General features: G+C 46.1%; 2 protein-coding genes across 4 annotated transcripts in view; one reads left to right on the forward strand and one right to left on the reverse strand.

The window, feature by feature from the left end:
• Positions 1–26265, forward strand: part of CACNB2 (calcium voltage-gated channel auxiliary subunit beta 2) — a 136626-nt gene that overhangs the window by 35550 nt on the left and 74811 nt on the right. The window lies entirely within an intron of this gene.
• LOC136586442 (uncharacterized) lies at positions 19884–24994 on the reverse strand. The gene is made up of 3 exons (XM_066584527.1): positions 24491–24994; positions 22076–22120; positions 19884–21097 (listed from the first exon to the last, which is right to left on the reverse strand). Exons 1-3 carry the CDS (start codon positions 24864–24866, stop codon positions 20508–20510), a joined length of 1011 nt encoding a protein of 336 aa, XP_066440624.1. The 5' UTR covers positions 24867–24994; the 3' UTR covers positions 19884–20507.

Raw genomic sequence — 26265 nt, forward strand, 5'->3', positions numbered from 1 at the left:
GGCGGCGCGCTAATAGTCAGCAGTTATTTTTACAAACCGGTTATTTCTTTCCGGATTACTGTATTTTACTGTCAGATGGGAAGGAGGATCATTTCTCACGCATCGCACTATTAATATCCCCGGAGAGCTAATAGGAATCCGAGAGGGTTCAGGCACACGCTCACCTCTCTTGTGCCGCTCAGGGGCAAATGCAGGATTCACAGGGTATAAATGGGGCAGGGCTGTTTTAACACCTTGGTGGGCCCAGTGCAAAAGTGTCTTAAGTGCCCCTCCCCCCCCAAACAAAAAATTAAAAAATTGTGCCTCTATATACAATGAAGACTTATGTTCACCTACGCCCGCGCTCACCTGTTGCTGTCCTCCCCTGGTGTGACCCAACACCGATGCTCCATTTCTCTAGATACATCTGCTTGCTTTTTCCTCTGTCTTCCTTCAGTGCAGCCGCTTTGCTCATTATGGGATTCCTTTTCTTGCTGCGTCACTGCTCTTCACCCTAACACTCTAAACAGAACCAGCCCTCTTTCTGGTCCAGACCGCCATGAAGGCTACTTCCAGTCACGACTCATCTTTGCACGGTCTCACCATCCTGCCTTTTCCCCTAATTCTTCAGCTGACCACAAAATATGAATGCCCCTTCTGTAAAAAGCCACTTTGAGGCCCCCATGGTAATACGCCCGCTCTGTAGCTAGGGGTCATTGATGAGCTTGCTTCCAGGTCACATTCTGCAGTTCCAGTATTCCAAGTTTTCTTTTCCCGGTGACTTCTCTACATGAGGGCTTGTTTTTTGCAGAACGAGTTCTATTTTTCAGTGGCACCCTATAATGTATTTGAGGACAATTGCACCATTTGGGCGTTCGGGGTTTATTTTTACGGTGTGCATGATAATTTCAGTAAAAATTAGGTTTTCCTTTCTTCCGTGGGTCAGTACAAGTAGAATACTAAATTTATATAGTTTTTTGTATATAGTAATACTTAGAACAGTTTTTTTGTTTGTTTATCGCCATCTTTTGACGCCCATAACTTTTATTTTTCCGTCGATACTGCTGTGTGAAAGCTCGTTTTTTACGGGGCAATCTGTCGTTCGCATTAGCACTATTTTAAGCACTTTTTGGTAGCTTTTTATTAAGTTTTTCTTGGAGAGAGAGTGACCAAAAAAGGGTAATTTTTCTTTTTTTTTGTAACAGAATTAATCATGCAAGATTAATATTGCTGAGGTCGGCAATTTGAATCCTAATTGCACGGAGTATGCACAATTAGGACATGCGGGGGGGGGGGGGGGTCAGCAGGGGGTAGAGAGAGATCTCTCTCACTCTCCCTGCCGCCCTCCCCTCTCCGCACGGTTTTAGATTGTATCTATATACTATTGCTGTTTCTATGTTATGAGCTGGCTCTGCTGCTGTATTTGTGTTGGGAGCTCAGTTGTAATGCTGTATTTATGTTACTAGATTTGTTCTGGGGCTGTATTTATTTTATGATCTTGGTTCTGGTATTGTATCTATGTACTTATATTGCAAGCTTGGTTCTGGTTCTGTATTTAGATTATGATCTTGGTTCTGGTATTGTATCTATGTACTGAGCTTGGTTCTGGGGTTGTATTTATTTGCTGAGCTTGGTCCTGGTGCTGTATCCATGCTTGGTTCTGGCACTATATTTATGTTGTGAGCTCGGTTCTGGTATTGTAGTTTTGTACTGAGCTTGGTCCTAGTGCTGTATTTATGTTATGTGCTTGTTATTCACTGAGCTGTCAGGATTTGCTGCTCTCTCAGAGGTTAGAGTTACAGCAGCATGTATTTCCTGGACATGTGAGCAGGATTTGCTTTAATACCATTCACTTTTATAGTAAACGTTTTGCTGCAGTTTTTCCACAGTGTTGTCGCAACGTGTGAGCGCACCTTATGGTCATTAGTAGTTGGTCAGCTGGGGTCTGCTGCTTGGGACCCCGGCTGATCAGCTAATTGGGCGCCCACTGTTACAGTACGTAGGGCTCAGCGTGTAAACTGCTCCAACCCCGGTGTAGTGGGTAGGACTTGTAACTGCAAGAGCAACTCCAATTCATTTTAATGAAACCCCAGCCTCCAGTTACAAGCATTGGCTACTACAGCCCCTGTGTATTGGGGCACTGACAGCACTCGATCATCTGATCGCCCCGCGCCACGAGAGGCGAACCCCAGCTGATCCACTACTGATGACCGATCCTGAGGATGCATCATCAATAGTATTTCCTTAACCATGTGCTGAGGGCGGCCGCTGCGCGCACGGTGTTTCCAGAGCGAGGCCTGCTGTAAAGAGACGTGTGACTGTACCTTCAGGTTGTGTTCACATGGGGCAGACTTGTAACAGACAATCTGCCGCAGATTTAGTTGGTGATTTCTTGCGCTCATCTGAAGTGGTGGAGAACGCACTGCAAATCCGCTGCCATAATTGACTGCGGATTTATATTCTGCGCCGCAGCGCAATTTCCGCACTGATCTAGGGTGGATTTATTTGTGCAACGTTTGGATGAAATTTTGAAAATCTCGTGTTGAGGGCGGTTTCAAACGGCCGTATGTGTAACCGCGCTCGCCGGCAGGAGCGTAGCCGTGCACAAATGAGGGGTGTTTTTTACACCAGCCGTTCAAATACTGCGAGTTGGAAAAAAATAGCGGGAAGATGAGTGCTGCCCTACTTTTCCTATTTTTTCTTGCCCGTAGTATTAACCCTTTCGAATCCAGTGTCTGACCTCGTCCGACATTCAGATTTCCCTGCATAGCTCCGATGGAGCACTGTCCTGCATTACTGTAAGGCTGCCTGCAGACCCGACCCGACTCGAGGTGCCTGCAGGGACCAGCGCGTACTCACCTGCGCCCACGGCTCCGGAGCCGGCAGCGGGTGAGTGACGTTGCATTGCTGAAGTAAAGTGAAAGCTGTGCTATGATTGGTTGCGATGGGCAACACAGATTTTCTTTCAGGCAGCTATCATTAGTACCGTATGCGGTGCCTGTAACAACCAATCAGAGCGCAGCTTTCACTTTACCTCAGCGGTATTAGAAACGGCAACCAATCACAGCGCAGCTCTCATGTTACCTCAGTATAATATATAACAACCAATCACAGCGCAGCTTTCACTTTGCCTTAGCAGTATAATATATAACAACCAATCACAGCGCAGCTTTCATGTTACCTCAGCAGTATAATATATAACAACCAATCACAGCGCAGCTTTCATGTTACCTCAGCGGTATAATATATAACAACCAATCACAGTGCAGCTTTCATGTTACCTCAGCAGTATAATATATAACAACCAATCACAGCGCAGCTTTCATGTTACCTCAGTATAATATATAACAACCAATCGCAGTGCAGCTTTCACTTTACCTCAGCAGTATAATATATAACAACCAATCACAGCGCAGCTTTCATGTTACCTCAGTATAATATATAGCAACCAATCACAGAGCAGCGTTCATGTTACCTCAGTATAATATATAACAACCAATCACAGCACAGCTTTCATGTTACCTCAGCAGTATAATATATAGCAACCAATCACAGCACAGCTTTCATGTTACCTCAGTATAATATATAATAACCAATCACAGCACAGCTTTCATGTTACCTCAGCAGTATAATATATAACAACCAATCACAGCGCAGCTTTCATGTTACCTCAGCAGTATAATATATAACAACCAATCACAGTGCAGCTTTCATGTTACCTCAGCAGTATAATATATAACAACCAATCACAGCGCAGCTTTCATGTTACCTCAGTATAATATATAATAACCAATCACAGCGCAGCTTTCATGTTACCTCAGCAGTATAATATATAACAACCAATCACAGTGCAGCTTTCATGTTACCTCAGCAGTATAATATATAACAACCAATCACAGCACAGCTTTCATGTTACCTCAGTATAATATATAACAACCAATCACAGCGCAGCTTTCATGTTACCTCAGTATAATATATAACAACCAATCACAGCGCAGCTTTCATGTTACCTCAGCAGTATAATATATAGCAACCAATCACAGAGCAGCGTTCATGTTACCTCAGTATAATATATAACAACCAATCACAGCACAGCTTTCATGTTACCTTAGCAGTATAATATATAACAACCAATCACAGCGCAGCTTTCATGTTACCTCAGCAGTATAATATATAACAACCAATCACAGCACAGCTTTCATGTTACCTCAGCAGTATAATATATAACAACCAATCACAGCACAGCTTTCATGTTACCTCAGCAGAATAATATATAACCACCAATCACAGCGCAGCTTTCATGTTACCTCAGCAATATAATATATAACAACCAATCACAGCGCAGCTTTCATGTTACCTCAGTATAATATATAATAACCAATCACGGCGCAGCTTTCATGTTACCTCAGCAGTATAATATATAACAACCAATCACAGCGCAGCTTTCATGTTACCTCAGTATAATATATAACAACCAATCACAGCACAGCTTTCATGTTACCTCAGTATAATATATAACCACCAATCACAGCACAGCTTTCATGTTACCTCAGCAGTATAATATATAACAACCAATCACAGCGCAGCTTTCATGTTACCTCAGCAGTATAATATATAACAACCAATCACAGTGCAGCTTTCATGTTACCTCAGCAGTATAATATATAACAACCAATCACAGCACAGCTTTCATGTTACCTCAGCAGTATAATATATAACAACTAGAGATGAGCGAACACGTTCGGCCCCGCCCCTTTTTCGCCCGAACACCGAACTTTGCGAACACCTCGGTGTTCGGGCGAAAAAGTTCGGGGGCCGCCGTGGCAGCGCGGGGGGGTGCGGCGGGGAGCGGGGGGGAGAGGGAGAGAGAGAGGGCTCCCCCCTGTTCCCCGCTACTGCCGCCCGCGCCGCCGCGCATCTCCCCGCCCCCCGGCGGCACCCGGACACTTACGCGCGAACACTCCAGTGTTCGCTAAAGCCGGTGTCCGGGTGCGGATGTGTCCGTTACGGACACGTTCGCTCATCTCTAATAACAACCAATCACAGTGCAGCTTTCATGTTACCTCAGTATAATATATAACAACCAATCACAGCGCAGCTTTCTTGTTACCTCAGCAGTATAATATATAACAACCAATCACAGCGCAGCTTTCATGTTACCTCAGTATAATATATAACAACCAATAACAGCACAGCTTTCATCTTACCTCAGCAGTATAATATATAACAACCAATCACAGCACAGCTTTCATGTTACCTCAGTATAATATATAACAACCAATCACAGCGCAGCTTTCATGTTACTTCAATATAATATATAACAACCAATCACAGCGCAGCTTTCACTTTACCTCAGTATAATATATAACAACCAATCACAGCACAGCTTTCATGTTACCTCAGTGGTATAATATATAACAACCAATCACAGCGCAGCTTTCATGTTACCTCAGCAGTATAATATATAACAACCAATCACAGCGCAGCTTTCATGTTACCTCAGCAGTATAATATATAACAACCAATCACAGCGCAGCTTTCATGTTACCTCAACAGTATAATATATAACAACCAATCACAGCGCAGCTTTCACTTTACCTCAGCGGTATAATATATAACAACCAATCACAGCACAGCTTTCATGTTACCTCAGTATAATATATAACAACCAATCACAGCACAGCTTTCATGTTACCTCAGTGGTATAATATATAACAACCAATCACAGCGCAGCTTTCATGTTACCTCAGCAGTATAATATATAACAACCAATCACAGCGCAGCTTTCATGTTACCTCAGCAGTATAATATATAACAACCAATCACAGCACAGCTTTCATGTTACCTCAGCAATATAATATATAACAACCAATCACAGCGCAGCTTTCATGTTACCTCAGCAGTATAATATATAACAACCAATCACAGCACAGCTTTCATGTTACCTCAGCAATATAATATATAACAACCAATCACAGCGCAGCTTTCATGTTACCTCAGCAGTATAATATATAACAACCAATCACAGCACAGCTTTCATGTTACCTCAGCAATATAATATATAACAACCAATCACAGCGCAGCTTTCACTTTACCTCAGCGGTACAATATGTGTCTGACGTTCTCCAGTAGGAAGGTTTACATGAAAACATGTATTTCATCCTCCCTTCTGCTGCCATCACAGTGTCTGACATGCAGAGGTTGGAGCGATAACGTAGAGAGTAAAAAAAGGGTAAAATGGTCGCCTGTGACAGGAGAGGTGACTGATGCTCTGAGATTAATGGTGTCACCGGGGCAGGCATGTGACAGGCAGTCTGTGGGAGGAGGAGGGCTGCGGACGCACATGAGGGAGGCCTCTGTGTGCAGATGATTCTCCTCCTGATTGTGAATGTTACACCATGATATTACTTCCTGGTTATTACACTCCTGGTTATTACACTCCTGGTTATTACACTCTTTGTCTAAAACACTCCAGCCCCCACGAGAGATTGTCATTTACATGTATACCCCGCCCTGCGGTTCCATCTCAGGTAGATCTGTAATGATGAGAGTTGTGGTGATCAGATGGACGGTCACCGGAGGCCCTATTAGTGGTTCCCCCCTTGGCCCATAAGAGGCTCTTGGAGGCTCCTTGTGTGTAGTGACCTCTTCTTCCGCTTGTAGAGCTTGTTGGCCACTAGACGCCTCTACGACGAGATTTCACCCTGTTACCAGAGTCTGAGAGGGGCGCATTTTTGGCATGAGAGAAGCTGGTACCGAGTACTGGAGCCTCCATGCCCCCCTTTATCACATCTTATATCCAAGCTAGAGGCCGTACAACAGGGTACTAGAGCTTCCATGCCCATTCGTATCACATCATGTATCCAAGCTAGAGGTGTTACAACAGGGTACTAGAGCCTCCATGCCCACCCGTATCACATCTTGTATCCAAGCTAGAGGCCGTACAACAAGGTAATAGATCCTTTATGCCCACCTGTATCACATCTTGTATCCAAGTTAGAGCCGGTACAACAGGGTACTAGAGCCTCCATGTGTTACGGTATACTACCTGTGATACGCCAGCCCGGGTGCCCTAGATCTCACCCACAACCCCTGTCCCTGCCTGCTTGCCTCCACTCCTGGCTAATCCCAGGTGGGCAACTGGGCGGCGGTCCCTACTCTAACTAGGGACTGAAAAAGGGACGCTGGCGTACCTGGATGGAAAGGGTAGAACACCTACAGAAAAGGCAGATGTAAATAATCTGGCGGATAATAGTAAGGTACAGCAGACAAGCTGACAGAAGCAGGAGACCAACAGAGGCAGACTAGCTAGCACACTGAGGGAAACCAATAACTGGCAGTGATTGCTAGTCTCTGCCCGACCTTTAAACAAAAGCCTCCGCCCGGGGCAGAGAGAGGGAGACAGCCAACTCCCAACAGAAAACAGCAAAAGGGAGTTCGTGCACGGCAGCTGCACTCACAGGTGCGCGCACGCCACCAACACCGCACCAGCCAGGCACCCGCGCCCCTGGCAGCCAAACAACAAGCTGGGGGGATGCGCCCCGTTCGTGGGACCCCGCGCACCGCCGCCCCGGGAGGACCAGCAACCGCCGCATGGTACCACCATACCCATCCGTATCACATCTTGTATTAAACCTAGAGGTGGTACAACAGGGTACTTGAGCCTCCATGCCTGTCCGTATCACATCTTGTATCCAAGCTAGAGGTGGTACAACAGGGTACTAGAGCCTCCATGCCCCGTATCACATCTTGTATCCAAGCTAGAGGCCGTACAACATGGTACTAGATCCTCCATACCCGACGGTATCACATCTTGTATCCAAGCTAGAGACGGTACAGCATGGTAATAGAGCCTCCATGCTGACCCGTATCACATCTTGTATCCAAGCTAGAGGCAGTACAACAAGGTACTAGAGCCTCCATGCGACCCGTATCACATCTTGTATCCAAGCTAGAGGCAGTACAACAGGGTACTAGAGCCTCCATGCGACCCGTATCACATCTTGTATCCAAGCTAGAGGCAGTACAACAGGGTACTAGAGCCTCGATGCTCCCCCGTATCACATCTTGTGTCCAGGTTCTCCTTCAGTAGAAGTCTTCAGAGGCTGGACAAACATCTGTCTGGGATGACTTAGTGATCCGACCCGATGGGGTCCCTTCCAACTCTACCATTAGCTTGGTACATGTCGGAGCGCAGGCCCTTCACCAAATATGTGCCATTTATAGTGCTGGTGTCTTCTCATGCATCATAGGGGCCTCTTAAAGGGGTTGTCCACCTCTACACTATTGATGACCTATCCTCAGGTCATCAATAGCATATCGGTCTGTCCCTTTAGATCCCCGGTGATCAGCTGATTCCCAGCACCGCTGTCATTGGGAACAGCACTAGAAGCAGAGAGCGCTGTCGGTATTGTAGCCGCCCAGTTTGATGTGCAGGCACAGCTCCCATCACGATCAGCAGTGGTCTTGTTTGCTATTGTTGACAGCGTTCATTGACGGCAGTGCTGGGAATTAGCTGATCATCACTGTAATCCTGCCTGTGATGATAATGAGATGATGGCCCTAATGACATTTGGATATGCTCTGTGGTATACGTTCTACTAACTTCTGATATGGTCGGCCATACTTCCAACAAGACCACGCGCCTTGTCACAAATCTAAGGATGTTTCACGCTGGTCTGAGGATATGGATTTTCCATGATTGGACCGGCTGCACAGAGTCCCGACCTGAACCCTACTGAACATCTTTGGGACAAACTGAAATGTTGGGTCAGGAAATATGAACAGCGTCCATCTTCTTTGAGAGAACTCACCAGACTTTTGCAGGATGAATGGAGGGAAATACCATCTGAAGTGTATCAGACTTAAGCAGAAAGTATGCTGTGGAGAATATCCAATGTCATGAGGGCCAAAGGAGCCCGACCAAGTACTAAGATATGGAAATAGATGCTCCTTGTGATGCCTGCTCGGGTGTCTCACCCCCTTTGCTCAGACGGTGTGTTGTATTGATGCTCTCTTCCGTTATCACTCTTCTGTCTTGTGGAATATGATTTAATATTATGTGCTGTATTGTAGACTATAAAGAGCGATGTCTGCTGACCGGCTGTAATAAGGGCTCCGTCATTACTGAATTACTGCCGGCCGCTCCATGCTGCAACCTCTAACCCTGAACATAGAAGCTGTACGAGGAGGTCGCTGCGCAGAAGGCGTTGTTCCATCATTATATGCAGAGCAGTCTCCGGGTTATGTCAGCTTCACAGGAGCGCATTACAGATGATTCTAAACAATCATGGGGGGTCACAGAGGTCTCACCCCCCCCCCCTGCACCCCCCACCATTCACTGACACATCATAAAGGGAAAAATAGTGGCTGTCACCGGACAATCCTTTTTAGAAAACCCTCGCATCGTGACCGCAGGGAATCTAGCACTTTGACGAATTAAAATTAGACATTTTTTAATTTGTTTTTTACTAATGTGTTTTTATTTTCTGATTGTAGAGTTTTATTCTATTGTCCGTACATGATGGCAGCCATCTTGCCCAAGCTGTAGTTAATAGCATTTAGAGATATGCTTTACAGCAGCCTTATGGCACAATGGACAGGAAGGGACGCATTGTCTTCTACTGGAGAGTGTTGTGGGCATGTTCTGTGACCTGTGCAGGGATGGGGAGGAGGTGAGCTGTGATATCACCTATTGTGAATGGTGGATCCCATGTTATCTAGACATAGGTGTTACCTTTCCTTGTAATCCCATCTGTACATGCTATGTTGCATAGTGCCGCCAGATACTGTACATCACCAATAATGAGGCTTATTTACTAAGGCTGTCCAAAAGTTACAGTACAAACGTGGACTAGACTGCCACAATGCTCCAGGTGTACCACAGCAGCTCCGCTGATTTATAAATATGTTGGTTTTTATAAGTTTGTAGTCTAAGTTTAGACCACTTTTTAGTTGGTTTAGTTTCTAGCAAAAGTCGAGCTAAAATTTTGGTGCAATTTTTGGTGCTGTTTAGGCCACACCCATTTTGCACTGCAACGCCCCTTTGACTGACATGACAAAAGAGTGTCTAACAGCATCTAAAACACATAGGACTATTGCAGATGACACGCACCGTGCTTCCAGGAGCACTGACCCCTCTGGTACTCTCACTACACCACAACTCATTCCTCCGGTCGGCCCCACTTACGGTACGTTCACACTGCATTGTGACAGGGCAGAAAAATCCATGTGAGAATTCGCCTAAATGAGCCACACGAGCGCTCTTGGTTCTTAGGCGCGGTTTTTGCATTTGATGCGTATTTTGACGCATATGTTAAAGTCCTATTTAATTTCTAGGGCAAAAACGGACGTGGAAAGCAAAAAAATCTAGTGGCATCTCACTTCTTTTTTTCCGTGATGCGGATTTTGAGTGCGTCGGGAAAAAACATGTCATCAAGACAGGGAGGTGCTTTCGTATGAACGGGGCGCGTATTGTAAGCATATTGTGGCAGGATATTCACCAAAATACACCCTTAAAGATACCGAAAAACTGTAAAAGAACAGTATATTTCCCAAAACAGCCGTACCCTTCGCTCGCCTCACACTGCACATTGTGGCATGTATTCACACTTACGAGACGCGCCCCATTGGTTTGTAATGGGAACCAGCACCCCAGTCTCCTCGACGTGTATTTAAAATGCATCCGTTTTTGCCATTCAATGAGACTTCAAAATACGCATCAAATGCGAAAAACGCACCTAAAAATTGAGTGTTTGGTTTATATAGGTGACTTGTGACCCAGATTGTCCAGCCCGTCAGTCCTGCCGTGGGAAAGATTTTCAGTTCCGTGATCCGACTCGGGGAATTGGGGGAGAAGCTGCATACACCTTCATATAACATCGCAGCCATGGAGAGGCGCAGAGCGGGCCGCAGGAGCTCCACCAACTAATGGGCCTTATTCATCTGTCATTGGTCCGGGAAGGTGCGGTGTAGCTTATGGGGAAATAGCAAGTCACATGATTAGTTAAAGGGATTGTAAGTGATGATGACATGTAATTCTGGGACACTGAGCGCTTATTAACCTGGCAGGACATTCAAATGAGCCGGGAATAATAGGAGATCTGCGGCTGAATATGGTGGCAGATTTGATATGCGGACAGAAAAGATAGGACTTGCCCTATCTTTTGGCCAAGATACGCTGGAGGCTCCATAGGCTGCTGTGGGAGCGGCCGACAAAGGTGGGGGGGGGGGGGGTTAGCCGCGTCCAGCGCTGCAAAAAGATGACAGCTGCCTCTATTTAGGCATCAGACGTCTTTCTGAGAATTTATGCCGACCGAGGAATTTCCACGCTGCGGGGTGTGAATCCACGAGAAAACGCAAATCTTGATTGTGACTTTTTCCTTTTCATGCGTTTTCTGGCCGCAATGCAGCCAGCATGAAATCGCAACGCTCACGTGAAGGAGGCGCGAGGCCATGTCCACAGGTGTAGGGTTCTGTTAGAATTATAGGGACTAGATCACCAATTCTTTTTACTTGATTATAACCAGACAAAGAAGCGTTTCCGATTTTCCATATCTGTTTTTATTTTCTGACTGTAGCCTTTTTGTATTCTGTTGTCCATGTATGACTAAAGGGGCGGCCATCTTGCCTGAGCCGCATTTAAAAGCTTTAAAGCATTTAGAGAAATGCTTTACAGCAGCTTCATGGGTCATTCGTACAATGGACAGGAGAGGACTCATAGACTTGTATGGGGGACTGTGCTAGACATGCTCTGTGATCTGTGCAGAGGTGATTGTGCAGGGAGGAAGAGTAAATAGTCACAGCTGACAACCTACTATAAATGGTGGATCCTGTATTATCCACATATAGGTGTCACCTCTCTGTGAAGATAATGAGATGACAGCTGAGACGTTGTCTATACAGAACAGGAAATATCAGACTCTTATTAGGCTTAGATCAGTGTGCAGGGAGGTAGAGGAGGTGAGCTGTGACATCACCTATTGTGAATGTTGGTTCCTGTGTTATCTATATATAGGTGTCACCTCTAAGTGTAATCCTGCCTGTGATGTTAGTGAGATGACTGTTGAAACGTTTTCTCTAAAGATCAGGAAGTGGCAGACTAGTATTAGTTTCTGTGGTCAGTGTGAAAAATGTATGATTTAAGAATTTTTAAAGACTGTGAAAATTAAAAAAAAAACACAAAATTTTTTGAAAAATATAATTTCATTCAAAAATGTTATTTATATAATAGGTAATTTTCTAATAACACATTCCCTTTAAGGCATAGATTTTGTGTCAAGAAGCCTTGGCTTGGCCATGTTGAATTACAACAGGGATAGTCTTCATGCAGATCCACTAGCCACAAGTTTCTGCCATTTGCCTATGACAAATCCATGTTGCATATGCGAAAAGCAGGAAGAGACCTGCACTCTCTGTGCGGTTTCTAAGATGTGACTGCGGAGCCGTGTCACTGTGGCAATCAGTGCAGCACGCTCTTTGTAATCTTGCTCACCATTAAAGGTATACAACTGCATTTGGACGACTAATGGAATAAGGCGATCGTGACGCCAGTGCCTGGATTAAAAACGCTTCATAGTGAAATAGGACTAACACATATATGTAAGTAAACGACAGGCACACCATTTACTTTCCTGCACGTGGCTGTCTGCAATAATCTTAAACACCAACAAATTACATATACAACTTGCATATATAAACAGTTTAACACCTTATGCACAGATAAACAGGCGTTGGGGAGGCAGCATCTGAGCTAAGGGGGGAGCTGTAGAGAGAGACTGACAAAATGTGAAAACGCCTTATAAACTCCACTACCAGTTTTGCCAACCTGAAACACTAGCTAATATTTCTCTAGTACTCACGAAATTTCTATGAAGATTCTTTACTGCTTGTCTGAAGCTTTGTCTATGTTGCTGTCCGGTAGAAAGCAGAGTTGGCTTGAACGGTAGTCAGGTGTAGAAAAACAAAGATTTTCTCTCAGCTTTGGGGTGATTTACTAACTGATGCACACAAGGTTGCTTGAAAGTTTACATAACGTGTCTCTAATTACAGCAGGACAGGGGAAAGGGCAGCATGGCTGTGGCGATTCTTCCCCCTGCTTTTTGCTCTCCATCTCTCTCCATTCTGACTAAACTTGCTTCCGCCTTCTAACACTGTTATGATTGTCACAGCTCAGAAGCTATGTGATTTATGACCATGAACTGCCTAATCACCATTAACTGTTTAGTTCCCTATCCTGACTCCCTCTTCTTATTAACTGAAGTCCAGCATAGCTACACTTTGATAAATGAACTGGTAGTTAGAACAGTTTTTCTAACTTGCAGATAAAGTACTTCTATTCTGTAATGCCAGTCCAGGTCATTACATATAAACATGTACTTCACATGGCCAATATTTCTTCGCAAGTTCTGTTTGTGTCTGAGACAGACAGAGCTCGCACGGAAAATGAAACCATCCTTTTGAGTGTGTTCATTTACATGAGGGTTTTTTTTGTTTTTTTTTTTCACTTGGACTGATGGTGCAAGTTTGAAAAGTTGCTGCATTCCCTATTTTCTTGCAAGTATCGCACAATGGCATATGTAATGAGCAGTGTCCCTCACATCACACAGAACATGGATGGAGTGAATCCTGGGTACAACTCGCAGTCGGCCATGTGAATGCAACCTAAGGGAATTTTATCAGTTACAGACATCATGATAGACAAGCCTTTGTTTACACTTAAGTGATTAGCAGAAGAAGCAGGTTTTGCTGTGACCTCCTGCTAAGATAGAGGCAGAAAGGGCTGCTTTATTCAGTGTTTAGAAACAGCCAAACATTGGCTGCTGCAGAAATCTAACAGATTGAAAGAGGTGGGGGGCTGCGCATAGTGAGCTGCTGAAATGGAGACCTGTTTAAGCAGGTATCATCATTGAAAGTTTGTGGTTCTGTTTAGGTTTCTGCCTGGATGCCTTTTTCAACAGTCCAGATGCCTGGTTATGATGCTGTATTTATGTTACAAGCTTGGTGCTGGTGCTGTATTTATGTACTAAGCTTGATTCTGGTTCTGTATTTATATACTGATCGTGATTCTAGTGCTGCATTTATGTTCTAAGCATAGTTTTGGTGCTGCATTGATTTTTTGAGCTTGTTTCTGGTGCTGTATTTATGTACTAAGCTTGGTTGTGGTGCTGTATTTATGTACTAAGCTTGGTTGTGGTGGTGTATTTATGTACTAAGCTTGGTTCCTATGCTGCATTTATGTACTGAGCTTGTTTCTGGTGCTGTATTTATGTACTAAGCTTGGTTGTGGTGGTGTATTTATGTACTAATCTTGGTTCCTATGCTGTATTTATGTACTGAGCTTGTTTCTGGTGCTGTATTTATGTTACAAGCTTGGTTATGCTGATGTATTTATGTACTGAGCTTGGTTATGGTGCTGTATATATGTACTAAGCTTGTTTGTGGTGCTGTATATATGTTACAAGCCTGGTTCTGGTGCTGCATTTATGTACTGAGCTTGGTTGTGGTGCTGTATTTATGTACTAAGCTTGGTTGTGGTGGTGTATTTATGTACTAAGCTTGGTTCCTATGCTGCATTTATGTACTGAGCTTGTTTCTGGTGCTGTATTTATGTACTAAGCTTGGTTGTGGTGGTGTATTTATGTACTAAGCTTGGTTCCTATGCTGCATTTATGTACTGAGCTTGTTTCTGGTGCTGTATTTATGTTACAAGCTTGGTTATGCTGATGTATTTATGTACTGAGCTTGGTTATGGTGCTGTATATATGTACTAAGCTTGTTTGTGGTGCTGTATATATGTTCCAAGCCTGGTTCTGGTGCTGTATTTATGTTATGAGCTTGGTTCTGTAAAGTATTTATTCTCTGAAATGTTCGGCTGTGGGTATGCTCCTATCTTGCTGCTGTCTACATAGGCAGTCTGCCAGTATTCTGCTTATCATTGCAGTATATATTATATGTTTATTTTCTTATTATGGGGGGCGCAAACATTTTTTTTGTACAGGGGGCTATCCAGCCTAAGGTCGGCACTAGTAGAAATACATGTGGCAACATAACATGAGTTGCTGTAAAGTCACTTTCTTGTCGGTGACAGCTCCCATCTGTTCCCTTCGGCTCAGTGCAGAACACTGGAGGCACGGACTAGATATATGCCCCCTGCCGTGTCTCCGTAGATCTCTTCCCGGCTTTACAATGTAACCTGTGTATTTTAAATGTAACACCTTTTATTCTCTACCGTTGCTTTCAAGTAAAAAAAGAAGCCGATGAATATTAACGTATGATAGCGGGCCGCGGATAAAAGGAAAGGCCTGTTTTTAAGTCAACGCTTGCTTGTGCGTCACCAGGGCTATTTCTGGCTCTGCCGTCGACTGTCTCTTGATGTGAATCTAGACTGACATTGGCAGCTCAGCGCAGAGACGCTTCTATGAATAAGTAAATGTGCACTTGTGATTGGTGCGAGTCCCAAACCAGTCGTGTCAAGGTGTCATTTCATAGACGGCTGCACTTGAGCCCAACTTCTAGAATATTAAATCACACAAAAAATGACAACTGTGAATTCAGGTTCATTTACCCCGTGTGCCGAATACCACATTAGATGCCAGCAAAGCGACCGCATGAGGCTTCCTGCCCAGACTTGGATTTTATTTTTATAGCGAGTAAATACTAAAGTCCTAGATAAACAAAAGAGTAAAAGAAAAAATGACCCCAAGATTTCCAGCTACATGTGTGCCACATCACCAGTACTATGCAGGTCTTTATATGGATGCAGGAAGCCACTTGTGAGGCGCCCCCTAGTTGGTAAGTTCTTACCAGGGAGGGATCAGAGGCTGGTTGCTCCTGCTGCATAGAAAAAAGCCTGAAATCCTGCCGTTCTCACACAGATCATTAAGCCTAATAATTAAAAATGAGCGAGCGTACTCACTAAGGCAAACTACTCAAGCGAGAGAGAGATCCCCCCCCCCCCCCCCCCATTCCTCCCTGCTCTCCCCCGCCGGCACCCCAAACTTTAGAGACGAGCGGGCAGGTACTAGCATAAGGCACTGCTCGCTGGAATAGTTTGCCTTAGTGAGTACGCTCGCTCATCTCCACTAATAATATAATTGCTCCTGCTGCATAGACCTTTCTCTGACTGCAACAATATCTGATTTAGCAACTTCAAGAGAGGGTTATCAAAAAATGACCACTTGTAAAAAACTGTTTTTTATATTAAATATACTTTTTTAAAAATTTAGGTGATTTTTCTTTTCTACAATCCTGCAGTTCTCACACCGACCTCTAAGACTAATAACAGTTTAGCACTTTCTGTTCTGTACAGAAAACCTCTCAGCTTTCATCTCATTATCAGCGCAGACATTTAACCAGCAGGACCAAGTGTCCCCATACTCTCTGTGGCTGAGGAGGCCCAAATGCAATACTTCCTCCAAAACTTTCTTCTTTCATAGTAACATAAAAACAATACACTTTAGCATAGAGGGGTTCAAACATTTCGATACAACCCCTTCCCCATTGAGTAACCGGCACAGAACACAGTGGGAGGCGGGAGAGGTAAATATAAACAACTCACACAAACCCACTAATGTCCTGCTATGCTGATGCCCATGAAACAAAAGCTAGTTGTCCTCATCTTAGCAAAGCAATGTCCTTCCTTACTTTGAAGCTAGCAATTGGGATAAATGTTTTGCGGCCCCAGAGGAGACCAGCCAACAGCTTGTGGGGGGTCCACCAGGCCAAACGATCTTCTTCCTTTATGCAACAGTAAATTGTGGAACTACATGAATCATCCTCTTCTTGGCTGTGTTGTCATTATCAGCCCATCAGAACCCCTGCAACACAATTGCTTAGTTCTGCTATTGTATTTATGTTACAAGCTTAGTTCTGGTGCGGTATTTATGTTATGAGTTTGGTTCTGATATTGTATCTCTGTACTGAGGTTAGTTCTGGTGCTGTAGTTATGTTATGAGCTTGGTCCTGGTACAGTATTTATTCACTGAGCTGTTGTGGTGTGGGGACGCTGCTGTCTTGCTTATGTCAAGCGGAATATAAGCACACTGCGTATCTGTGTGTGTGTGTGTGTGTATATATGTATGTGTACATATATATATATATATATATATATATTACACTTTGCTTCTTATAACTGGGGACAAGGAATAAATTCATCCTACCTAAGGTTGACACTGCTAGTGACTATAGTGGTGTATATTATCACACCCGAGAAATGATTGTAAGCCTTATTTAAACTCGGGTGAATTCACCATTACTATTTTCTCCTCAGACAGAACGGTCGGGAGTCTCACTGCTCTTACAGTAAAGAATCCCCTTCTACAATGTGTTGATGTATAAACCCTGGTACTCTGTTCAAGACCTCTTTTTAAAAGGAACTAATACAGAAATAAATTTAAAAAGTGCACATGAGGCCTCAGTATGTTGTAGAGTTGATAGTGCCCTTTCCATAGTCATATCTCTCTTTTACCACTAGGGGTGGCGGTGAACCAGAATGCTTCATATTTATAAGTGCACATATAGAGTTCTTGCTAGTGACCACCAATATAACTTTATACTGGCCTCACTAGTGGACTTTAAACCTACACATATATCTGGCGGTGGCCTGGCTGACTACTGACAGCAAGGCTCCTGCTCTAACAGCCAGGAGAGGAGAAACCTCAGATCCTGGCAGTTGAACCCCACAGATGAATTACACAGTGGCAACTGTAGCATGTAGGCAGATGACAAGGGGAGGGGGCACTTTCTTTCAGCCATTGGCAGTGTGATTACAAGGTACCAATGGGTGCCCATGGCAGCCAAAGGCCGCACAAAGGCTTTCATGTCTGCCATGTAACTCAGCCTGTTAGACTCTGCTGGAGGCAGACATAATAGGCTGCTGTCTTGGGCTTAGAATGCACTACATAATTAATGCATTTCGCTTGAAGGACCAAAAAAGTTTGTCAAGAAAGTGCAATAAAGTTTAATATAAAGAAAGAATTTCAGTTTTAAAAAATTCACATATTTCCTCACAAAACCCCTTTTTAGATGGATAAAATACCAAAAATAATCTTTTTTTTTAAAGCCGCACATAATGGGTATTACCGTGTGCATAACGACCCAGAAAATAAAAATATTGTTATTCATCCAAGATGGTGAACGCCGTAAAAATACTTTAAAGAAGTAACGCCAGAATTACTATTTTTCTTTTGTTTGCCTCCCAAAAAATGCGAGAAAAAGCAATGCAGAAGTCACATGTGCCTGAGACTGGAACCAATAAAACCCAACTCCTCCCACAAAACACCAAGTTCTCAGAGCTCCATTACCCGAAAAATAAAAATGTGGCGATGCAGATTCAATTGTTTTTCTTTAAAACTTGTTTTTATTGTGCAAAAGTAGCAAGAAATAAAAAAAAAAACTCTATAAACTTGAAATCGCAGTAATCGTGTCGATCAGATCAGAAAGTTATCAGGTAGTTCTACCAAATGGTGAACACTGTGAGAACAAAACCCAAAAACAATGACCGAATTTCAGGTTTTTTTCTTATCTATCCTCCCCAAAAACGTAATAAAAGTTCCACAAGACATTATATGGACCCCAGAGTGCGGCCATTAGGAAGTACAACTCCTCATGCAGCCGTGTCAATGCGACAGTGAAGCCTGTCTGTACTAGAGCAGTGTTGTGTCCGTAAGCTCCCAAGGGCCACCAGCTGGATTTCTTTTTGAGCTTCTAGAGGTTCCTAAGGGTGCGCGGCCTTTACCTTCCTGCCAAATGCAGAGATCAGTCAACGGCTTAGGTGACTTATAGGGATTAGACATGGGAACATCTGCAGCTAATACGCTTCCTTCAGTATATCAGACCCTGGGTGATAATGCAATTATAGACCTTATGAAGAATGGCCGGAGTGTAGAATAGGGAGGCAGAACCTACACCGAGTGGCCCCGTTTATTGGAGCCCCCGATCCTCTCATGATTGATGCTTTTCTGTATAGAAATTCCCCCCGTGACCCCGGAGGGCGGCATAAAATCACGTGTCCAGTTTTCCGTGGATCAGTTTCAGTATTATTCCACATTATATGGGAAAATCTGGCAATCTGAGTGATTTCCAACGAGGCCGGTCATCGGTGCTAGACTAGCCGGGGGCTCACTGCCAACTGTGTGTAGTTTTGTCATGTAGCGGTCTGGAGAGTATACTGAGAATGGCGCGATCAAGAAAAACATCATTGAAAGGGGATCCTGTGGACGGAAACAACTCATCACTGAGAGGGGTCGGAGGAGGATGTCAGGAATCGTGGGGGAACAGGCGCTGCATGCATTCAATAGCAGCCAAATACAGCGCTGGTGCTCCACAACTCGCCGTTCCTGAGGACTGATGAATTATAACAAATCCGCGAGTGTGACCAAAAAAGGGAAAACGCATGCCTTTCAATCCCCGTGTTTTACCACAGATCGCAATCCAAATCCGTCCGAGTGAGCCCGGCCTAAATGTAGACCATGCAGTCTATAAACGCACAGAATATATCACAGCGCCTCACGCTGGATGGTACACGCGCCGCACCTTTAGGTACTCTTAGTCCCGCTTTATATGGCCTATTAGTTGGCTTACTGTGCGGTATAATGTTACGCCAGAATATTGACACACGTTGTCAGATTGAAGCCGCTGTCTTTCACAATTAGTTACGCCCCATTTTCGAACACGACGCAGTGCATTATTGTTGGTGCATTTGCTTCATAAATATGATTAAAACTTGTTTATGTGCCAGACTGGGGGGACTTAACACTTACTTTAGCTCCCCAACTAAATAACGAATAAGTACAACTTCTGCTGGCTTGTTGTGGGTAGGCCACAGCCTTTATTTAACCATATAACTTTATTTCAAAACGTAAATTAACTTTCTCTTTACCTTCCATGCCAAATTAAATGTCCATTTTTATTGAAACTTGTTGCGGCGTAAGAAGGCCCTTACCGGCCTGTAAAGCCCTACCCTTCCTAGCTGGCATGGAAGTCCTAACTACCGCCAACCGGCTGTGACAACTTCCTATCTACTTTAACATTAATCCACTGTTTTTCTTCACCCCCCCCCTTAGCTCAAAGGGCGGGCGGGCGGGCGTCTTCACTCTTCTTTCTCCTGGTCCCGACTGAAATCCTTTACTTCCTTCTTCTTCACTCCCAGTTAACCCCTCCCTTTCCTGTGGTCGCTTCCTTTCCCTCTCTCTCCTCCCCTTCTCCCCCCCCCCAGTCATCAGCATCTTCCCTATACGTTTGCTGCTATCTAGACTGGGGGGACTTAACACTTACTTTAGCTCCCCAACTAAATAACGAATAAGTACAACTTCTGCTGGCTTGTTGTGGGTAGGCCACAGCCTTTATTTAACCATATAACTTTATTTCAAAACGTAAATTAACTTTCTCTTTACCTTCCATGCCAATTAAATGTCCATTTTTATTGAAACTTGTTGCGGCGTAAGAAGGCCCTTACCGGCCTGTAAAGCCCTACCCTTCCTAGCTGGCATGGAAGTCCTAACTACCGCCACGAAGGATGCAGCATATTTCTATGCTGCACTCCGCCCCCCACATGCCAGCAATAACGCCGACTCGACCCCATCCTGCAACCTAGACAGGAAAATATCTAACCCTATCTCACTGAGATGAACCCCGTCACCCCGCATCATCCCGCGCTCTCTTCTCTCCAGCTCCCAGTGACGGATGGCTATTCCGCCCAAGGCTTGCACGTGCTTCGATATCCTGAAGTTAACCGTTCTCCGTACTCGCTCGATTGCCTCGTTATCTCGCGCTTCCCTCCAGATTCTTCTGGCCACTATGTCTGACCAGACAATTACCATCCGCTTAAAGAACAGTTTAAAACGAAAAATGTCCTCTTTCATTAAGGAAATGAGCTCCGCTACTTTTATTTTTCCGAGGTCATTTCCACCTGCATGAATGACTAGTATCACTTTATCATTCTCCCAACTGCTGATTCTCATTACCTCCTGGAGCAGCCTGGGCCATTGCAAACCTCTAATCCCTCTCCAATGCACTGGAACATTGAGGCCTAAATTGCCTCCGATAGGCCTATCTCTGGCTCTCCTCTCGGCCCAGTATATATATGAGTGGCCTATCACCCATACCGACCAATCCGTAACTGTAAATAAACAAAGAAAACATACACCGAAAAGAACATCACAACCAATGTATCACTATATTAATACTCTAAGGTCCGGTCGCACATAAGACCTGTACGCATCTGATCTCCAGCGACCCACTCTTTTAATACCCTCGATACCCATGCCGCACGAAAAAGCGGACGTCGCAGCTCCTATCCTAAATGAGTGTGATCCGAAATCCTTTGGATTTAATCCCAATTTATTAAGGCTACCGCGCATGACTGCTGTGAACTGGTATTTAGTTAACGGGAGGCCCGACGCATGCTTCAAAAACGGGCCCGTTCCGCAGTGGCGTTCCAAAAAACCCGTTATCAAAACTACCGGACACCATTTTGTTCCCAATTTGCCTATCCTGAGCCACTCTCCAACCCCGTAAACGTCTGTTTTTGATCTCCGAACGCCAATCTTAATGCAGTCTTTGTCAACTAATACGTCACCGTACATCAGTCCCCCAGGTCTACTTTTACTTGCTGACACTAATTCCCCAATCCGCATTGCTGCGAAAAAGGCAATTGCAAAGGCCACTCGGAAAAGCTCCGCCTCGGAGCCCTCCTCGCAAACCTCTCCCAGCACTTCTAACATAGCATTTAGTAACTCGAACGTGATCGGTCTCCTTCCGTCCTTTATAACCTTGTCCTTCTTCCACCCTTTAATAATTTGTCCGAAAACGAAATCTTTAGTCACATCCCTCGACCCGTGTAACCGAATTAAAAAGGCCACCGCCGTCAAATGTTTTTTGGCCGCGTCCGCCGACGCCCCCTTTTTACGCATTGCCGCTAGTGTGTCTAAAGTTACCGCCTTCGCTCTTTCTTCCGAAGGAAACCGTCCACCCGCTGCTGCTATCCACTCTTTCCATACGTTATTATACCGTCTCCATGTGGTACTTGAAACTGACATCTTTACGAGAGCTAACAGCTCTCTTCTATCATTTCCCACAAGAAAGCAGGGCAACATACCCCCTCGACCTCCGCCGTCGGGTGCAGCTCCCTGAATGTTGACATCTGAAAGCGAGAAAGAGCATCAGCAGTAGCATTCAAATAACCCGGTACATATCGAGCTTTAAATCTTACGTTGTGCTGTAAACACCGTAGAACCAAATGGCGTAATGCCGCCAGCACCAACGTTGATGATGACGATTGTCTGTTTACCACCTGTACCACCGACTGGTTATCGGACCAAAAACAGATATTTTTATTGGCCAACCTCTGGCCCCAAATCTCCATTGCCACCATTAACGGGAATATTTCCAAAAGTGCCACATTTTTTACCCATTGCTTCTGCTTCCAAGAACTTGGCCAAGCAGCGCAACACCACCGGTTACCATATATAACTCCAAAACCATGTGATCCAGCTGCGTCCGACACCAAACCGATCTCCTCGTTTGGACTCTCATCCTCCGGGCATATGACCTGGCCGTTGAAAGAACCGAGGAAGACTCTCCATACGTGCAAGTCCAATTTCATTCCTTTCGACACTCTAATAAAATGATGGGGCTCTCTTGCCCCTCTTGTTGCCAATGACAACCGCCGAGCAAAAGCTCGCCCCATCGGAATGACCTTGCACGCGAAGTTAATTAAGCCTACCAAAACTTGTAGCTGGTGAAGTGTAACCTTCCTCGAACTACACACCAAATCTACCACTTGTCGCAAACGCGCCACTTTATCGTCGGGCAAGCGGAAAATCATCTCCGCTGTGTCAATTTCGATCCCCAAAAAACTCAACCTTGACACTGGGCCCACTGTTTTTTCGACCGACAAAGGCACGCCTGCCTTACGCATTAAAGAACGAAAAGACGAAAGTAAAAACTCGCAACCCGTCGAATTAGCTTGACCAACAAAAAGGAAATCGTCTAGATAGTGCAATACCGATGCGTTGCCCGTCTCAACCTTTAACATCCACTCTAAAAATGAGCTGAAAACCTCGAAATAATAACAAGAGATCGAGCAGCCCATTGGCAGGCACATATCGACAAAAAACTGATCCTCAATTCTGCACCCCAGTAGATGGAAACACTGCGGGTGAACCGGCAAAAGGCGGAAAGCCGATTCTATATCGGCTTTCGCTAACCATGCACCTCTGCCCGCTTTTCTAACCAACTCAACTGCCCCGTCAAATGACGCATATGACACCGCCGCTTGCTCCTTTGCTATCCCGTCGTTAACGGATTCCCCGGACGGGTATGATAAATGGTGTATGAGTCTAAACTTGCCTGTTTCTTTCTTTGGTACTAAGCCCAAAGGAGAAACCCGCAAGTTGCCGAAAGGCGGCTCCACAAATGGCCCCGCCATTCGTCCCAACTCTACTTCCTTTAACAACTTTTCAATTACTAACTCTTTGTTGTCGCGGGCTGATTTTAAATTTTGGCAAAAGGACGCTGCAGGCGCGTTAGAATGTGGGATGAAGAAACCTTCAGCAAAACCCGCCCTAAGCAGGCTTGCTTCCGGTTTCCGTGGGTACCGGTCGAGCCACGGCTCCAGGTACTGAACGCTCACCGGCGTTCGCCCCTGTGCCGGGAACTCCCGCCGCTCGTTGACGCCGAAAACATCGCATCGCTGTATGCGACCCGCCGCAAATCGAGCACTCGTGTCTGAATTTGCACGACGCCTGGAAACGGCAGTGGCCCTCGTTGAAGGCCCAGCATGATCCAGAAGGCTTAGGGGCCACAGGAGTCTGCTGTCCGCCGGCGCCTGTGGCCGTTCCATGAAAGCTAGGTCTCGTCGGTTTCTGGGCCAGTATCAGCTGGATCCACATGTCTGTCGCCTTCGTTGCCCAGCTGACACTGTCAGAGCCCGCTATCCTGCGACGAAAATCTTCGTCATATCTCCACCAAGCCGACCCCCCGTGCAACTTATATGCACTGTGGATCGTGTTGATGTAGACAAGCATCTCAGGTCCTTTCTGAGGATACTGACGGCACACGACGTGCGCCAGCATCAAAAAGGCCTGTAGCCCGTTCCCAAAAGTTTTAGCCACCTTAGGTTTTTTCTCACTTCCACGCTCTGAAAAACGTTCCTTGTCGACCGATACATGTTCGGCCGACAACAGTGACCAAATGTCTACGTAACCACCATTTATTATTTTACTCACCACTTCTTCCTCCAGCCCGGCATCCAGCGGGGCTACACCACAAAACAGCGAATCCGCTAATTTAAAACCATCACTCACTCCTGCCCCCGTAGGCAGACTCTTCCGTCCTTGTACAGGACCACCAACCTCGGGCAAGGCCGACCTCCCCGGTTGCTTATGGGACACTGGTAGTCCCTTCTCCTTCTCATAATTATCACACAGAGCTCTCAAAGCTGACATAAACTCATCCCTCCGGCCTGCGCCGGGCACATTATCCCAAACTCTATTTAAATGTACCGACTCACCCGCCTCGTTGTCCTCCGGCATCGCCAAGGGAAAGCTGGGTGCGGGCAGTGATGATCGGCCGTAGGGTCGGTGCGCCGTGTGTCGTTCTCCGCTGGTAACACCCCGGCCACTCGGAGTCCTTATTTTTGCAGCCCCGTAGGCCGAAACTCCATCCCTCGATCTGCTCAATCTCTCTCCTTCACCACTACCTGCGGAAAAAGCCGGTGAGCGTAAGAACGGGTATTGTGCAATTTGTGCGGCCGCCCCTCGGCCGCCATGTCTTGCTTTCTGCGACACCGCTTCTGAGCGACTGAACTGCGCCACCGCCTGCGAGACTCTGCTCCTCCTCCTCCTCGTTCCTGCCACCGGTGATGACGCGCTGCTAAACTCCTCCATCTCGCTCGCTGATCGACTCTCATCCGTTGCATCCTGCTGTCTGCTATGCTCCTGCCTCCTGCCATGAGCGAAGCGCTCGCGCTGACCGCTGGCATGCGCTGTGGACCTGTGTCCGGCCGCCGGCTCATAACTACTGCCGGCAGCCTGCATGCGCCTATCGCGCCTATGATATTGGGCTACTTGGTGGCCTATGGCTTCTGGGGTTCCGGAGCGGTCATTTGCCGCCCCGTAATGGCCGCCGCCGCTGGGCCCCCCCCCCGCACCCCGAGAACGTGGCGCTGTGATTTTAGCCCCCCTTTTCTCCCCCACTGTGCAGCGCTCGCCCCCTCCCTCCCCCTGCTCTCCCCCCCGCTGCTGCTTGAACGTGATGAGGGAGATGCACTTACCAGCATCTCCCCCCTAACGGCTGCCGCCATTTCGCGTCCGGGACTACATCTTCCCGGCGTATCCCTACGCGCGCCTGCCGCGCCACGTGGGGAGCGCTCCGATGTCGCCATCCTTGCTCTGCCGACAGCCGCGGGAACACCTCCTCCCGCGCCGGACTTACCCGATCCTGGCCTCGCCGACACACCGAAGGTAGGTCCATCTCTCCCTTCAACCTCACCGTCGCTGACCCGGATGCATCCCATTGGCTCTGCTTCCTCCATGCCGCGCTGCGACCGCGCGGTACCGCTCCTCCTCGCTCCCTCTGTTCTGGGGCTCCTCACCGGCACAGCTCTCTTCACCACCGGGCTGGGGCTCAAACGGGCGGGTGGATTCCTCCTCCGGACGGGTCTTCCCCTGGGCTCATCGCTGCTGGGCACCGCTGGATTGCTTCGGGCATGTCTTCCCCTGGGCTCCTCGCTGCTGGGCAGAACGGGTCGGCTTCGGGCGCGTCTTCCCCTGGGCTCCTCACTGCTGGGCAACACAAGTTGATTGCTGCTTTCCCCGGCCTCCGCTGCTGGCGGTCTCGCTAATTCTTCGGCCATCTTCACGAGCCAGCTAGTGCCCTGGCTGGCCACCACATCTTTAATCCGCTCCATTAGTTCCTCCATGCTGCAGCTCGTCTGGGTCCACGTCTTCACTCTTCTTTCTCCTGGTCCCGACTGAAATCCTTTACTTCCTTCTTCTTCACTCCCAGTTAACCCCTCCCTTTCCTGTGGTCGCTTCCTTTCCCTCTCTCTCCTCCCCTTCTCCCCCCCCCCCAGTCATCAGCATCTTCCCTATACGTTTGCTGCTATCTAGAATCGCAAGAAATTTTGGTGCATTTTACAGCAGAGTCTAAGCGCAGTGACAGAAGTGGGTCTGCCCCGATGGAAGCAGCCGAGCGCTCTACTCACACTGCATTTGGAAAGTCTTCAGACCTTTTCACTTTTTTACATCTTGTTATGTTTTTGTGCAAATTAAAGAAAAACATTCA

The sequence above is a fragment of the Eleutherodactylus coqui genome, chromosome 12, assembly GCF_035609145.1.
Source record: "Eleutherodactylus coqui strain aEleCoq1 chromosome 12, aEleCoq1.hap1, whole genome shotgun sequence".
Taxonomy (NCBI): Eukaryota; Metazoa; Chordata; class Amphibia; order Anura; family Eleutherodactylidae; genus Eleutherodactylus; species Eleutherodactylus coqui.

What these genes read in the sequence shown, in the direction of transcription:
- LOC136586442 (XM_066584527.1), bottom strand. Translation starts at nt 24,866, where the DNA reads ATGGAGGAGTTTAGCAGCGCGTCATCACCGGTGGCAGGAACGAGGAGG. An exon ending in GCCGGAGGACAACGAGGCGG is followed by an intron (nt 22,121 to 24,490) that starts GTGAGTCGGTAC and finishes TCTCGCTTTCAG; the next exon opens with ATGTCAACATTCAGGGAGCT. An exon ending in CGACGGCGGAGGTCGAGGGG is followed by an intron (nt 21,098 to 22,075) that starts GTATGTTGCCCT and finishes GTTTATTTACAG; the next exon opens with TTACGGATTGGTCGGTATGG.